Raw genomic sequence first — 18,442 nt, 5'->3', positions numbered from 1 at the left:
AGAAATGACTTTTTGTATTTCTATTATTGGACCAAATTTCTGAAAGAAAAAAAAGCATAGTAATTTCAATTCCTGGGCTAAGAAATAAATAAAAACACGTTTATTATGCACAATAATTTTTGCTTCTAGAATTTCTATAAATTTTCAAAAATGCCATTGAATACCTAAATATTTAGTGGAGGTGATGGCGATGACAATCGAGGTAGACGTGAAGGTGAAGGCAGTGGTGGTGTTGGTGGTTGAAGTTGCATTGGAAGTGGTGTTTTATTTTGAACATGAAATTATTATTTTGCCCATCAAATTGTCAATGTGCTCATTAAAGAGCAGGTTCCCCTCTTTATTTCTTTCCTTTTATTTGGGAGGGGGGGGGGATAGAGAGACTACAAATTTTAGTTTTTTTTTTTCTTTCTATTTTTCAGCAATTTTTATGTCCCAATTCATTCTCAGGAACAAAAAATGAACCATGTTAACAAACAGATTTTCATTATTATTTTTTGTTTCTAAGAACAAAAAATAAATAAATAAATAAATAAATTAGGAACAAAAGTATTATCATGCAGGATGTAAACTAAAGTTTTCGATTTTTTTTTCATTCATACGGTTATTTACTATGGATCGGTTATGGGTCATGGCTGGGTTACAGCTTTGCCAGTATAAAATTTGGGATTACAAAATGAGAAAGGGAACGCATTAACCATCTGTTATTTGGATCTTTAGGAATACTGGTGGACCTCACCACTGGTAATGACATTGATAGTTGATATCTAGCATTTACTTCCTTATTTTGAGAGTTGTACCGTGATATATATTCCTCAGAACACAGCTGAATCCCTAGTAAGGAGGGTCTTCTCTTTGATGTGTAATACAATTTTGACATCTTTTCAATTGGTGGATACATGATCAATACCATCCTTCATCCTTGAGTTCAACACCCCTCTATGAATAAATTTTAGGATAAAACTTTCCTCCACCCCTAGAGGACCGTCTACCCACCATCCTAGGATTCGTAAACCCCAATAAGAATTTAGTATCTTCCCCAAAGACCCTCATGATGCATTCTCCTACCCTCTCCTGCCCCATGGTGAATGGGATCCCAATTATATATTTATATTTTCTGTCATATTTAAAAGGCTTCTTATTAAATTTGTTCATGCTTATATAAAAAACCCTAAAAAAAAAAAAGTTTAGCTTATGACTTATGAGTAGAGTGTCAATGTTTATAATTAAATAGATACTTTATCAAAAGCTTCTCCTCTCATTCTGATTTCTCAATTGCTCCAATGAGTAGAAGGTGTACTTCAATGATGTACACATCTTTCACCAAGGAGCCCTTCGATTCATCTATGAGACTATTGAGTGAGGAAATTTTTAAATGTAGTTAGTGATGAGGATAATATTTTATCTTCAACAACCAACCTTGAGGAGATCAACGGCTCAGATGATGAGGGCACCACAGTGGTTATCGCTAAACCAACGCACAAGGCTGTTGCAGCAATAGAATTGCAATCAAATTCTTCCAAGCTCAAGGATCATCACCAAGTACATTCAAACTGTAAAACTCATTGTACTTATCCATCTCACAGTGGTCAATCCTTGTAACCTCATCATACCTATCTCTAAACATCTATATAAAGAGAGGATAGATGAAGGCTGAGAGTGTGTGAAATATAAGATCTGTGGACGTAGGTTTCTAGTGAAACCGAACCACATTAAAAACGTTATTGTCTTATTCTTCATCTTCTCTCTTATCCTTCTTCAAGTTCAAACATGCTATCATTCGATCAGGGTTCCTTGGGCTCTGCCACTAATCTTCCCACTCTTGGCTCTGCCTCCTCATCGTCCTTTCTATTCCCATCTCTCAACCATGTCGTTGCCATCTAGCTAACAAATTCCAACTATCTGTTATGGAAATCACAGTTCATCCCACTCCTTCGAGGCTATGCTCTATACGATCTGGTCACTGGTGCCTCCACCTGCCCACCACAATACCTGCCTGCTGCAATAGATGTGTCTCCTACAAATCAACAGGTGACCGATGCATTCACAGACTCACCAACGCCCAATCCGGCGTTCATTACTTGGCAGCGTCAAGACCAGCTTATAATGAGTTGGTTAATCTCATCACTCTCCGAACCAGTTTATGCTCAAATCATCGGGTGTATTACATCCCATGAAGTCTGGAGCACGTTGGAAAGCTCCTACAATAGCCTGTCGAGTGCTTGGGTTCTGCAGTTTCGATATCAACTGCAAACCACCAAACATGGATCCTCTACCATTCAAGAGTATTTGTGAAAAATCAAATCTATCACGGATCCTCTTCCGACTGCTGGTAAGCCTGTAGGTAATGAAGATCTGTCTTTATACTCTTGCTGGTTTAGGCTCAGAATATAAGGCCTTTGTTACTTCAATCACAACCCGGATTGATGTGATCTCATACCCTAATCTACGTGGTATGCTCCTTACACATGAAATCAGACTTCTAGATGAGCAAAAATCTGAAACAAATATTACTGTGAACAATGTTACCACAATTGATGGTAGGGGTGGGTGTTCCAATCGTGGTGCCTACACCCCTCGTGGTGGCAGATTCTCCTATAGGGGTGGCCGGAATGGTCGTGGTGGTTACAAAACCGGCTAGGCAATTATCATATCCAGGCATGTTGTTTTTGATGAGGATCGGTTTCCATTTAAAGAGGCTGCGGATAAGGTTCAACCACCCACCCCTCCCTCATCCATACTTGGCCCCCCACCACTACTTCCTCTATTTACCTTGTCATCTCACGACGCCACTCCACCTTCTGGTTCCACGCTACCTATATCGCCACAGCATACATCTAATGTTGCACCACTTCCTCAAACAACCCAAGCCACTACAACCGTGGATCCATCACCCTCTAATATTCCCATGGACCAACCTACAAACAATGCTCCCATGAACTCCTTAGCCTCTACTTCTCAATCTCCAACTCCATCTCCTTCACGTACTCCACCGGCCCTACAAGTTCCACGCCACCCTATGGTCCCTAGAACCCGTGATGGCACCAGACGACCCAAAATACTTCTCACCACCAAGCATTCACTACCCATGTCTCTGCTGACCGAATCCATGGTTCAATCTATGGAACCGACATGCTATACAAATGCCTCTAAGGACCCAAATTAGCGTCATGCAATGGACAATGAATTTAATGCCCTCATTCATAATGGAACCTGGACTCTAGTCCCCTACCAACCCAAGATGAATATAGTAAGATGTAAATGGGTGTACAGGGTCAAACGACTGGCTGATGGGACTATAGAGCGGTTTAAGGCTCGCTTGGTGGCAAAGGGATTCCATCAACAAGAGGGTCTGGATTATACAGAGACCTTCAGTCCTGTTGTGAAGCCGACTACAATTCGACTCATTTTATCTTTGGCTGTTTCAAAAGGATGGGTAATCCGGCAACTTGATGTTCAGAACGCCTTTTTACATGGTGTTTTGCAAGAGGAAGTGTACATGGCCCAACCACCAGGGTTTACAGACTTACAATACCCTCACCATGTCTGCCGTCTCCACAAATCAATCTATGGTCCAAAGCAGGCCCCACGGGCTTGGTTTGAGCGACTCAGTATGTTTTTGCAGGATTTTGGTTTTAAGGGTTCAAAAACTGATACATAGTTGTTCATATATGGCTCCACTGGAATCACTATATTTTTATTGGTCTATGTTGACGATATTGTCCTCACAGGGAATGATAGCACATTTATTGCACGCTTTATTCATAAGCTTGCTGACACCTTTGCCATCAAGGACCTAGGGCATCTTCATTATTTCTTGGGCCTAAGTGTGGCTAGACAAACTGCTGGGCTACACCTATCTCAACGCTGGTACATTCTTGATCGAACCAACATAACTGGGTGTAAACCAATTTCTACACCAATAGCCACGTCCCACTCTCTATCAAAGACAGCAGGGACACCCATGGATGATCCAACTCTTTATCGCAGTGTTGTAGGGGGTCTGCAATATGCAACACTGACTCGACCGGACATTGCCTTTGCCGTCAATAAGGTGTGCCAATTTATGCACAGGCCCACTACTGATCATTGGTCTGTCGTTAGATGGATCTTGCGATACCTAAAGTCAACCATTGATCATGGATTATACTTTCAGCCTCAGCAGACTCTGCAACTCTCTGCCTACTCTAATGTTGACTGGGTTGGCTGCCCCGGTTTGGTTCAGAGTGGCTGGTAGAAACCAAAACCGCAATGGTTTATTTAAAGGTTTCAAGGTTTATAATCGGTGCTGTTTCCCAGTTGAAGTAATTAATCGGTTCCTATACGGATTGAGTGCCATAATAATGAAGTTATATTTCAGATACTAAACTCAACTAAAAGACCCAGTGCAGCTCTACGTACAGAAGATTGTTTCATAAAAAATTCAGAGACTCTATGACCAGATCTGTAGTACAAACTAGAAAGACGTACAGAAACAATTAATTAAGAAAATGAAGCTCCAGAACAAGTTCATGCCTATAAATAAATAGCAGCAGTACCCAAGAATAAACAAACCCATATATGTAAGAAATAACCTCTAAGGAGTAAGGATAATGTTAAAAATGAAAAGAAGCTAGCTACTCGAATTTATATAAGTTTGAAGTTAGGATTAACCACATGGGAAAACACTTGTCGGTTTCTATTGTTTTTAATGTTCTTCTGCTATTGGATTTGGAGGCTTGTGAGCAGCTGGTGGGAGAGGTGAGCGTAGCTGGTGTGAGATACTGATGATCATGAACTAATCTCCTAATCAGGGACTCAGGGTATGAACTATGAAGGGAGAGAGATCTATACCCAAAATTCAACAAGGGAAAATCATAAACCCAGCAAATGACAGTGGAAAAATCAAAAGACTCGCAAAAAATGCAAAGCTAAGAAAAGAGAGAGAAAGACTTACCCTTGCCAATGCAACGTTGATGTCGACAAACAGACTCTCCCGACGACTCCCCCTCTCTCTCTTTCTGATCAATTTCGTCTGTCAATCAAAAGACTCGCACTCACACATCCCCAAACTCTTTGACAGAGGAAAGAATGAAGGATGATCAAGTCTTTTAGCTCGAAAACAACCCAATAAATGAAGTTTAGACTTTAGAGTGAGTGGAAGACCACCTTTACTCTTTTAGCTTTATTTAGCCTTTTTCTACCAAAAAAGACAAAATTGCTTTATTTAGCCTTTTTCTATAAAAAAATAAAAAAAATAAAAAAAAAAAAAAAAAAAAAAAAAACTTTGTTAAGCCTTTAATTATTTTAGCAATTGGTTTTAAGTATGTTATGTTTATTTAAAGTGGTATAGGCGCATTGATATATAATCGGTTATTCCATTACTAAACGGTTTAAAACCATCTGATTAAACGGTTCTAATCAAGACGAACCGCATATATATATATATATATATAATTACTCTGATTTTGTGAATTAAAATCGAATCATTTATTAAACGATTTTATGGTTTTGATGTAAACAGTTCAATTTGATTTTGGTAAATGATTTCGATTTTAATTTGACTTCCTTAATTAATATCTCACCGAGATCCAAAATGATTTGTGATTCCAATATCTCTTGCTCTCTTAGCTCATAAAACACGTCTGATCATAGTTTGAGGAATTGGTATCGGATCAGCTGATTCTTATCGTTATCAACGGAAATCCATATTGATTCTTGGCCGATCCCACAATGATCAATACAGACAAGAGTAAAAATGTTAAAAAATATATATATATTTTTTTAAGAAATACCAATTATTAAACCCACGCATCCCATATGCGCAAAGCTGCATTAGGAGAACTCAATAGTACTTGTGCTGCATGGGCTAACTCCTACTTGTGCCAGTGGCTAGTTTTTTTATTGAAATCTCTTAATTATCGTAATTAGGATGTGTCGTTTTGATAGCCACGAAAACAAATTTAAAACCCATGACCAAGGAGGAGCAATTTCAGTTTACATTCCTTAATTATCTGATTAACAACATCGATATGTATCAGTTCCTTCTTTTTATTGTGTCAATTAAATAAGGTGGTACACATCTCCACTATTCTGTTACTGAAGCTAGTTCAATGTTGGGTGGACTTTAAGGAAATCATACAAAGGGACCCTTTACTTTAGATGCAGCAACCATCTAAGAATGAGCCAGAAAGAAAGGTCAGTTCGGAAACAACTAGCAATCCATTCCAGCATTTAGACTAGCAGGGTAAACATCTTCCTCTTGCAGTATTTTTTTGGTCTCCCAGTGAAGCATAAGACAGATAGCCAGTCCTGTCTGTTGAAAAACAAGGCGCTTGTAAGATGCACAACATTACTATGGTCTTTTTCAAAACATATTACAGAAACAGAGCAGAAAGATTTCTGTCCTAAGGTATGGTCATAAAAAAACGTCTAAACTGTGTCTGGGATTAAAATTTACATTTAAAAAAGTTGACCTTCACGAAACAACAATATAATTTTCTATCATATTCAACCATTAGCCTGGACTATAATTATATTGTTCTTATGTCAGCTTATATAGCAACCCAGAAGGGAAAAAAAAAATTCTAAGCTAATAAGAACATAAAGGGCAAAATAAAACATCAACAGAAGTATCTCCTGAGAATAAACCCAAGCCCTAGAAAGTTTTGAGACTGTTAATAAAATTTTATCCTCTCATTCGGCTTTAGGGCCTGGTGTCTCAATTGCTCCAATGAGTAGGAAGTGTGCTTCAATAATGCAGACATCTTTCACCAAGTAGCCCATCGATTGATTTCTGAGACTATTGAGAGAGAGGAAAATTGTCCAACCCCAATCCTCAATTGAGTCATTAAACCAATGTTCACTGCACCCAAAAACAAAAGCTCATTTATTTGGGTACAAGGAAAAAGAATCAATCTATAATACATTCCAACATTTTTATTCTTATTCCATAGATATGAAAATAAAGACGAGGCTTATGAAGGAGCTAATGATAAAAGCAAACTAATTACACTTTCACCAGTACTGACTCACGTTTTCTTTTCCATGTGCTTTCCATTGACCTGGTCCAGTAGTCGCAATTGAAACTCCACATACACTCCGCAGCCGGGAAGAAGGGTTGCTGAATCATCCAACGCCAAGTATAAAGAAAGGCTTTTGCCTTCTTGATTTCCATTTCCTTTGGGCCAGAGATTTAATCTCCTGATTAAATCAACAACTTAACAGTTCAAACATCAGCTGCAAGTTAGTGTGAAGTGTAAAAATGGTGAAATTATAAATTGGTACCATTTATGACAACCAGCAGGGAACACTTCAGAGGAACGACGTTTCTTATCCAGTGTAGAGAACTTCTCTATCTTCCAGGTATAGTTACAAGTGACGGGTACGGCTGACATCATCAGATATTCCCTTTTGCATACAACACTCCATCTGTGGACAAAGATTTCAACTCCAAACACACAAGTGTCATCGACCAGGAATCCCTTAGCAGGGTCATTGAATTCTTTGAGGTTAAGGAATCTGTCGCACCCAGATTCAGCATTTGTTGCACAGAATCTTCTTGCTCTTCCATTGGCATCTAGACATAGAAGCAAGTTTTTCAACTCTAAAGTATTATACAGATATTTTAAAAACTAACAGTTGCATACGAAGTTCTATTAATTTTGAGTATCATCATAGTCATGATCATCAAACAAAAATATGAATGAGTATGACATCTTATGAATGAACTTAATATGATCAAAAGTGTAATTGAAGAAAGCAACCTTGGTGTGTCAAGTACTTGTCCCTAAGTTGGTCAAGCACCGACAGCCTGAACAAGGCATGGACCTCCCAACCTGGATAGAGGGAGTTTGTCTCTGACATTACTAAGTAGATAGAAATGTGCCCTTCCACATTTTTGTCCTTGTTTCCTTTTGGGTAAAGACAGACTTTCCTGCAATGCACCAAGTATATGTGTCCAATAGTTAACAAGCTATATTATTCTCAGAAAAAATAAAAAATAAAAGGTGATGAAAGACTTGATAAATGTGATAAGCTGAATAAAGTACCATTTGTAGCCACCAGCTTCGAAATCACCAGAGTAGCATCTTTCAAGTGAGGAGTTTGAGAGCGAGGAAAATGACTTAATCTTAAATGTGAAGTGGGTTGGAGGTTCATCTCTTATTGTTCTTGACACTTCTACAGAACATGAAATGGAAGTAATTAAGTTAACGAAACGAAATGGCCAGGAGCGATTGAGTAAGAGTATAGCCAACTGCTTACCTTCTTCCCCATCGCTAGAGAAAAGCGCCATCTGGGTATAATTTAGTTACTCGATTCCAACCTGCTATGCAAGTTTGAAGGTGTTGTTGTTCAAGTGGAAAGTCTCCTTCTGATTGCCTCTGTTATATAGGATAGAGACTAGAAAGGGGGAAACTAAAAAGATGCAGTGGGCTGTGTTAATGCACAGCCTAATAGATGATTTACGAGGGTGGATGGAGCACTTAGTTCTACATTGGAAATAGTAATTGGAATTCAAAGTTAGTTAGCTGATATCCTCACAAAGCCTCTTCTATTGTTCTATTCAAGTTGTTGCAAGACAAGTTCAAGTTCAGTGACACCAACTTCCACTTCGGAGGAGTGTCAAGGCTTTTCCCCATACACTTTGCCACATCATCAGCTGCTTTCAGTTACAGCCACCTAACCCTTCTGATGTGTATCCAATTGTATGGTTTATCTCAAATTCTATTTAAAATCTTTGTTATAGCAACCAAAAAAAACACCAGGATTTCATAGTTATAGTGGTCTACTGTAATCAAAATTGGTGAGGAAACTCAACTTTAACATCGAGAAATTGTTGCAAAGAATTCAAGCTAAAATACTGGAACCCTTATGTGTTATATTTAAGGGCGGTAATGTTTCGATTAAATGCTTCGGTTTGGTTCACAGTGTCTGGTAGAAACCAAAACCGCAATGGTTTATTTAAAGGTTTCAAGGTTTATAATCGGTGCTGTTTTCCAGTTGAAGTAATCGGTTCCTATACGGATTGAGTGCCATAATAATGAAGTTATATTTCACATACTAAACTCAACTAAAAGACCCAGTGCAGCTCTTACAGAAGATTGTTTCATAAAAAAATTCACAGGCTCTATGATCAAATCTTTAGTACAAACTAGAAAGACAGAAACAATTAATTAAGAAAATGAAGCTCCGGAACAAGTTCATGATGTAAATAAATAGCCGCAGTACACAAGAATAAACGAACCCATGTAAGAATAAACTGTAAGGATAGTGTCAAAAATGAAAAGAAGCTTGCTATTCGAATTTATATAAGTTCGAAGTTGGATTAACCACATGGGAAAACACTTGTCGGTTTCTATTGTTTTTAATGTTCTTCTGCTATTGGATTTGGAGGATTGTGAGCAGCTGGTGGGAGAGCTGCGCATAGGCTGGTGAGATAATGATCGTGAACTAATCTGCTAATCAGAAACTCAGGGTATGAAGGGAGAGAGATCTACCTAAATTCAACAAGGGAAAACCATAAATCCTATTGTCTAGAGAGAAAAATGTACCAAAACTCCAAAGCTAAGAAAAAAGAGAGAGACAGAGAGAGAAAGACTTACTTGCCAATGACAGTGGACTACAACGGCGATGTCGACCAACAGACTCTCCCCGACGACTCCATCTCTCTCCCTTTCTGATCAATTTCGTCTGTAACTCAAAAGACTCGCACTCACAGCTCCCAAACTCTTGACAGAGGAAGGAATAAAGGATCATCAAGTCTTTTTAGCTTGAAAACAACCCAATAAATAAAGTTTAGACTTTAGAGTGAGTGACTGAAAGAGAACCTTTACTCTTTTGCTTTTAGCTTTATTTAGCCTTAATGTTTTAGCAATTGGTTTTAAGTATGTTTAGTTAAACGGCATAGGCGGATTGTTATATAATCGGTTATTCCACTACTAAACGCTTTAAAACCATCGGATTAAACGGTTCAAATCAAGACGAACCGTATAAATAATTACTCTGATTTTGTGAACCCAAATTGAATCATTTATTAAATTTATTAGACGGATATTGTAGCAAGCAAGGAGCAATTTCAGTCTACATTCCTTGTGTGATTAATAACATCGATATGTATCAGTTACTTCTTTTTATTGTGTCAATTAAATAAGGTAGTAGCCCAGCCCAGCCCACTCACACATCTCCCCATTTTCTATTCAATTACAACTTCAATTGGATTACCTCTCCTACGTACAACTACCCATGATGGCAACTAACTATCTTCCTACATATATACAATAACTAACCCCATACTTCGCATATTGCTACATAGAATAACTAACTAATGAAACACGTCACTCACCAACATACATACAAGTCTCATGAGGCACGTAACAAAATCTTTCCTTAGAATCTCTTCTTCAATCTCTCTCTCTCTTTCTATCTATCTGTGTGGAACCAATGGGAGTGTAAGTGGAAGCATCAACAGAGCTGGGATAGAAAACTCTCTCTCTCTCTCTATGTGGAACCAATGGGAGTGTTCGTGCAAGTGTGGTCATTGTACATCCCTCTGAAATGACAGCCTCACCTTCCCATGTACTATTGCAATTCGGCTCTCTTCCAACGGTGGCAAGAGCTCGAGGATCCAACACAGCAAAATAAGAGGTGTTTGGGTCATTTCACAGGCACCCCTACAAAATTATGAAAACACCCTATGTTTTTATTGGACTGGATCCTCCAATTCCCGCCACGACTGGAGGAGAACCAGATCAATATTATTGAACCAAGAGGCTATGAGCTAATTCCTCTAAAATAGCATTTTTGTAAAAGCTTTAACATACGAATTTTTAAGGACGAGTCAAAAATTCATTGTCACCACCTGAGCAAACAATACTAATAAGTACAATTACATGCATTGCTTAGTTTCTAATTCCAGGGCAATTCCCGTCTTAATGGTTCCAATGCTTGAGATCCCAGCTTGTTTTTGAGGAGCTAAAGCTTTTGGGGGAGTGAAAACTCAGAACAGTTTCTTAATTGCTCCAATTAGCTGAAGGCTTGCTAAAATGATGCAAACATCATTTACAATGTAACCCTTTGAGACTACTAAAATGTAGGAAATTCATTAACCAATCATTTGTTACAAGAAAGAATAAATTATGCTCATGAATTTTAAATTTTAAAGGGAAAAAGTTCTTTTAGCGGCCAGGGGAGGGTATGCTAGTACCCGACCTCTCTCCTTCTATCTCTTTCCTTTTCACATGAAAGAAAAACTAGCACTTTCTTTTCTTTTTTTTTGGGGAGGGGGGGAGAGGTTGGGCATGCCACCAACTCCACGTATGCAGGCAGCCTTGACCAATGGATAGGGTGGGATGGAAAGGACACGGTGGTTCTTTCCATGGGGTTCGGGAGAGAGCTAGCTAGACACAAGATGGTCGCCCCCGCTGTGTGTCTACCCTTTTCTTTTCTTTTCTTTACAAAAAAAAATCTTATGTTTATTCGCTTTGGATCACCTTTGGATCAAGGCTGAATTACAGCTTTGCTGGCCATAAAATTTTGGCCTACAAGATAGGAAGGGAAAGCATTAACCATCCATATTTTCCACAAGCGAAGCTGTGTTCTGTCTGGGCCAACACTCCCATGTTTCTATCTCTTTCCTCCTTAAAACAAAGGGGTAGAGGTGTCTTTTCATATGAGGAGCAGAGAGAAAAACTCATGGAAGTGCTGGCATAGGCCACACTCCCAAACAGAGATCTTTTTCCCTCTACGTATTTGTATAGAAAATGTAACCCATTGAAACCATTTTGCTTCAGATGCTGTCTTTTTTAAAACTAGCTATAAAAGCAAAACAATAAGTCTGTGTTAAGATATGCACAAAAAGAATGCCAGATCCAGGTCTGAGAAACTTAACTATAAATTTATATATTCCATAGGGGGGGGTTTTGGTTTGTTGGGGGGGGGGGGGGGGGGGGGGGGTGGGGGGGGGGGGGGGGGGGTGTTGGGGGTTGGGGGGTGTTTTTGAGAAGGGGGGGGGGGGGGGGGGGGGGGGGGGGGGGGGGGGACATATTTAAGAGTCTTCCAATTAAACTTTAAAAAAAAAAAAAAAAAAAAAAAGATTCAGGTTATGAGAGGATAACAGCAATAAAAGTATTTTATGAGCAACATAACCAACAAAATTCGGCAGAGCTAGCAAGTAGAGTTAATTGTTCATGCTTATATAGAGAAATAATACTTCATCAATGCTGCGGTAATCTCGTCTACCAGATATAGCTGAATAACCTACCAACCTACCTAAGTCAGAGAAAGATACACTACTGAGCCCATCAAAAACTTTTCCTTTTATTCTGACTTTGGGCCGGTTTCTCAATTGCTCCAATGAGTAGAAGGTGTGCTTCAATGATGCACACATCTTTCACCAAGTAGCCCTTTGATCTATCTCTGAGGCAACTGAGAGACAGGAAATTTTTCCAACCCCACGACTTATTTGAGTCATTAAACCAGTCATGCACTGCACCCAAAAACAAATGATGTTCATGAATCTGGCCGGGAACGGAATAATTAATCAATCTATCTATAATTGATGATTGCACGTTATACTTTTTTTTTTTTATTCCTTAGACATGAATGCGAGCTTAAGAAGGAGCTAATGGTAATGTAGCACACTAACGCTTTCAGTAGTACTAACTCACTGTTTAATTTTCGCGTGCTTGCCATTGACCTGATCAAGTACTCGCAATTGTCCCTCCACATACACTCCTTGGCCGGGAAGAAGAGTAGTTGAATCATTCAACTCCAGGAACAAAAGAAAGGCTTTTGCCTTCCCCTTCAGCACAATCTTTGGGATAAAGTATCACTCTCCTGAAATCAACAACTTAAAACAATTCAGACATCAGGTGGTAAGTGTAAAAATTAATGGTGGAAGCATATATAAATTGTTACCATTTATGACCAGCAGCAGTAAAAATATTAGAGTAATGGCATCGCTGAACCAATTCAGAGAATTTCTGTATCTTCCAGGTATAGTTACAACTGACAGGTCCGGCTGTCATCAAAAGACACTCCACTTTGTCTGCAACACTCTCTCTGTGGACAAACACTTCAGCTCCAAACACACAAGTGTCGTCCACCAAGTATCCATTAGTAGGGTCTTTGAATTGAATCAGGGTAATTAATCTGTCGAACCCAGATTGTGTTTTTGTTGCTCGGAATCTTGTTGCTCTTCCATTGCCATCTAGTGTCTTTCATATATGGCAGTTTAATTTTCAAGTTTAACAAATTAGACAGATAAGACTAATAAAAAAAAAATAAATAAATAAATAAGAAGAGTTGCATACAAAGAAGTTTCTTTTAGATTTGAGTCTCGTCATATATATATAGTCTTAAGCATTATTAAACAAAAATATTAATAAGATCCAGCTTATGAATGAATGAATGAAATTAATTATTTGACTAGTATGATTGAAGAAATTAAGCCACATACGTACCTTGGAGAACCAAGAAGTTGTCCCTAAGTTGGTCAAGCACCAACAATCTGAACAAGACATGGACCTCCCAACCTGGAGAGAGGGAGTCAGCCTCTGAAATTTGCAAGTACAGAGAGATGTGACCTTCCCCATTTACAACATCCTTGTTTCCTTTTGGGTACACACACAGTCTCCTGCAATAGGCACGGATTATATGTGTTTAAAATAGTTTTCGACCTAATAGAAAATGTGATAAGAAATTAAGTTTAAATAAGGTCATGAATAAATGGAGTACGTACCATTTGTATCCACCAGCTTGGAAATTGCCAGAGTAGTATGTTTTGAGAGCAAAGAAAATGACTTAATCCTAAGTTGGAAGTGAGTTGGAGGTTCATCCCTTATTGTCCTTGACACTTCTGCAAAACACGAAATGGAAATGGAAATGGAAATGGAAATGGAAATATTAGGTTTATGAAAAAATAAATTAATACATATATTGAGAGTGGAAGTAGCTAGCCCTCTACGAACCTTCTTCACCCGCCATCTTTTTCTCCTTCTTAATTTGGTGAAATTCTTCACGCGTCATCTGGGTAAAGTTTTGAATTAGGGAAGAGAAAGAGTGAGAATAGGATAGAGTTCTAGGGAGGGAGTTGATCTAAAGTCTCTTAAATTACACTGTTTAATAACTACGCTACATAGTGGTGATAAGTTAACAACTACACATAACTCCTATTAATACAATGTGATATATAATAACCGCTTATAACTACCTACATATATAGCACTGACAACAACTACACATAAACTCCTAACCACTATATGCTGACTCATATAACCCCTTACACATCTGATAACACTGTTTATAACTACTTAGCTACATAATGCTCTGATAATGACGCTTTTCTTGGTGCCTCTTCAAAACTTTAAACAGCTCGCGCTCCCTCACTCTCTTTGTGGAGCCAATGGGAGTGTGTGCAGAAGCATCAATGGGCTAGGATAGAAAGCTTTCATGGGAGGTAGGGTGGTCATTTCACATCCCTTTGTATATGTCTTGGTGCAGGGGCATGCTACCTTTTAGTGTTCTTTTCCTATTTTAAAAAAAAAGGAAAAATTACAAGATTAGATACTATTGGGTTTTACATTACAAAATTACCCATAATTGGTTTGGGATTACACAACTAGTCAAAATAGTGTTCCTTCCAACCAAATATTTTTTGAATTCAGATCCTCTCCAATGACATTTAACCATAAGAGTCGATATCCCATGAGTTCGGTTCCTCTGCACGTACCAGCAAGTGAACATGCATGTGAGAGCCAACCACCCGTCCGATTTTTGCCATTTACAAGGGGAGGAGGGGTTTTTATGGAAACAAAATTAAAATGTGATTGGCTCTGAGATGTACGTTCACCTGTTGGTACGTATAGATGATCCATTCTCATCTCCCACCATCCATGAGGTGTGGTCCCCACATCCCATAGGTGGTCCCCACACCTCATGGATGGTGGGAGATCCTGGTGGTTAAATGTCATGTGTCAGGGTCCTCTACTGGCGAGCTACCCCTACTACTATGTGCGCCCTAGACACAATGAGGTGCAAAAAGACAGCCCTAACCCTGCCCAAATGCCTTGCCTGAGCGGGGGTAAGACGGTCCTTACCGCCTTGCTGAGTCTGGGGCGCACGGCAGTAGGGGCAGCTCGGAAGTAGAGGATCCGGATCCTAAATGTCATTGGAGAGGATCCGGACTCATATTTTTTTTAATTGTTTTACCCTTCCGCCTCTCCTTCTCCTTGCTTGCCCACCACTGCTACCATCCGCACGCCATCTCCCTGCTTGCCCTCCCTCTCGCCATTGCTATCTTCCTCACGCCTCGCCATTGCTATCCTCCTCATGCAAGAGTGAGCATCATGTACTAGGGAACTTTTCATCAAAATAATAAACGGTAATTTACACATACCACCCTTGAGGTTTGACGAAAGGATGATTTTACCCCCCAGTTTTGGAAAATTCTGCATACCCCCCTGAGGTTTACAAACGGTAACAAATAAACCCATTCCGTCAGTTTATGACTAACATTGTTAAAATCAAAAGGTAAAATGACAAAAACGCCCCTTCAAGAAAAAAAAAACCTACAACTCATCTTCCTCAAATCGATTTGGGGAAGATAAGTTACAGGTATCTCCATATATCTTTTTCCCTTTCTTCTTCCTCTTCTTCTTCTTCCTCCTGCAAGCCCACTTGCTCCCACCCCTCTGCAACCCCATCCACGCAGGTCACAATCCCCACTCTCCTCCACCTGAGAAACATATCCGGAGAACCCATCGATCAAGCAGTACAATGCGGAGTACTAGATCTTGGGTGATCTGATGACTACAAAGGAATTTAGAGAACGTTCTTTTGCGAGGAGGGTTTTTAATGTTGAGGAAGCTGATGTTGTATTTGTGCCGTTCTTTGCGACCCTTAGTGCAGAAATGCAATTGGGTATGGCGAAGGGGGTGTTCAGAAAGAAAATTGGCAATGACGATTATGAGAGGCAGAAGCAGGTGGTGGACTTGATTCATGGTACTGATGCTTGGAAACGGTCTGGTGGCAGGGACTCCGTCTAGAAACATGATTTTGTTTGTTCATTTTGCTTTCATTTGTTAGTGATCTAGGATTTGGGTTCAGTTAGGGTTTTCTCCGGTGATCTGGGAGTGCAATTTGATAAGATCGTGGGTTTTATATTTTCGGATCAAGGAAGGGCAGGAATAGCTCCCCAAGGAGATTTATTATGAAAACAAAGAGGGGGAGAGTGCATTTTGATAAGATCGTGGATTTGTTGCCATAGATTTGTTCTGTAAGTGAATCTAGTTCACCCTAGATCGTGGGTTCATTTGAAGTTCTGTGCAGTATAAACTGCTCCAATAATCATACTTAGCTTCCCTTTCGAAGAAAGCTCAGAGCGTAGTTCATTGTCGACATCGTTGTTGAGTCTGGAATCACCTTTCATGGTCCAATATTTGTCTAACAAACCGTAATTGAGTGATTTGGGGAGCTCTGCAACGTAGACTCTGATGCATTGGTTGGGATTTTGGGGGATTTTGCTAGAGGAAATGAGAGGTGAAGGGGGAGTAAAGTATTGTTTATGTGTTGTGAAGAAGAGGAAGAAGAGAGAGACTAATAGAACACAGAGAATGGAGAATGAGAGTAAGAGAGAAGGTATAGCACAGGGGAGAGTGTTGCTCTTTGCAACCATGGTTCTCTGTATGCCTTCAATGGCAGATGTTGGAACTAGAAGTATCAGGTCGAATGAAAGGGTTTTGAAACCTGTAATTCATCTTCCCCAATCGATTTGGGGAAGATAAGTTGCAGTTTTTTTTTTTTTTTTTTTTTTTGTAAGGGTAATTTTGTCAGTTCACCTCTTATTTTTGACACTATTAGTCATGAACTGACGGAATGGGCTTATTTGTTATTGTTTGCAAACCTCAGGGGGGTACGCAAAATTTTTTAAAACTGGGGGTAAAATTATCCTTTCGTCAAACCTTAGGGGTGGCATGTGTAAATTACCCAATAATAAAAAAGAAAAACGGCGAAAACAGATTTTCTCCTTTTTTATTTTCTCCCCTGTTTTGCTCTGCTTCTTCTTTCTTCAACCCTGCGGTCCCACTCCTGCCCCACTCCAAAAAACATAATAATGTGGGTTTTATTACAATTAAAAAGACACAATTAAGGGAGAATGTTCTTTTTGCCACAGCACAGCTTGAGCCCAGGCACATGGGCAGCCTGTGCAGGGAGGCAGGGTTGTCATTGCACCCACCCCCATGTGTCTGGGCGCAGGCTGCGCTGCGGCACAGAGAACAGAACCCCAACAATTAATTATGCAAATAAAGCTCCGGAACAAGTTCATAATGTAAAATAAAATATAGCCCACCTGAGTTTATCACAAAGACGTAAAGCCCCTTCCATCTTGGAAGTATTCTGGTGTGTTCCATCTCTTTCTTGGTTCAAGCTAAATGTGGATGGCTGCTTGCTTGGTAAGCCACGAGAGCAGGGGCAGGTCTTATTCGTGATTCGAGAGCTAGAATCATCTCATCGTTTGGTGTTTTCCTTGAGACCAAAACAAACTACGAGGCAGAATTTATGGCGCTAATCAAAGGCCTCCTTATTGTTAGGGAACCTGTGGATTGAATCATCTCATCGTTTGGTTTTTTTTTTTTGTTATTATCTTGTAATTATTTTTTCTACTCTTTATATACAAATGATCTTTAGAGGAAAAAAAAAATTACATTACACAAGAAGAAACAAACCCATGTAAGGGTAACCTCTAAGGATAGTGTTAAAACTTAAAAGAAGCTACTCGAAATCATAGAACTTGGAAGTTGGAACCACATGGGAAAACACTTGTCGGTTTCTATTGTTTGTATTGTTCTTTTGCCATTGGATTTGGAGGCTTGTGAGCAGCTAGTAGCTGGTGAGATTCTAATTGTAAAACAACTAAGAAGAAACAAGAGAAATCAGTCGAGAAAAGCAACAACGCTTGTTAGCCTATGTTTTTTTAGAAAACGAACATAATCTGTTAATCAAGGACTCAAGGTATGAAGGGAGAGAGATCTGCACCCAAAACCATAAACCCTAGTCTAGAGAGAATTATCTAACAAAAATCCTAAAGTAAAAAGAGAGAGAGAGAGAGAGAGACTTACCTGCCAATGACCGTAGACTGCAACGGAGATGTCGACCAACAGAGACTCCCGACTCCCTCTCTTGACAGAAGAAGGAAACGAAACAGAGTTTAGAATGAAGACTGAGAAGGCCTTTTTTTACTCTTTTAACTTTATTTTAGGGAAAATTTCTTAGATTCACTAGATACGAACGAAAATTACAAAATAAGTAGGTTTCAAATTAGTTTTATATCCACTACTTATCATTTCAAAAAGATTTACTTAATCCACAAAGTTGGTTAGTACAAGAAAAAAATAAAAACAAACTTCCAAAATTGCCTCAACCTTATTTATCGAAAATAAAAAACTGTTTTAAAAAATTTGCAAAG

At 39.1% G+C, this 18,442-nt stretch overlaps 1 protein-coding gene across 1 annotated transcript in view; it reads right to left on the bottom strand.

Moving 5' to 3' along the window:
- The window catches only part of LOC122655006 (protein RESTRICTED TEV MOVEMENT 3-like), a 68,617-nt gene that overhangs the window by 20,357 nt on the left and 29,818 nt on the right, over positions 1 to 18,442 (bottom strand). The window contains exon 3 of the mRNA XM_043849259.1: positions 8,242 to 8,358. Within this exon, the coding sequence (XP_043705194.1) occupies positions 8,242 to 8,272 (31 nt within the window). The 5' untranslated portion in view covers positions 8,273 to 8,358. The remainder of the gene's footprint in view (positions 1 to 8,241; positions 8,359 to 18,442) is intronic.

This window comes from Telopea speciosissima, chromosome 3, assembly GCF_018873765.1.
Source record: "Telopea speciosissima isolate NSW1024214 ecotype Mountain lineage chromosome 3, Tspe_v1, whole genome shotgun sequence".
Taxonomy (NCBI): domain Eukaryota; kingdom Viridiplantae; phylum Streptophyta; class Magnoliopsida; order Proteales; family Proteaceae; genus Telopea; species Telopea speciosissima.
Note: the sequence above shows the minus strand (reverse complement) of the source record. Positions and strands in the feature narration are given on the sequence as shown.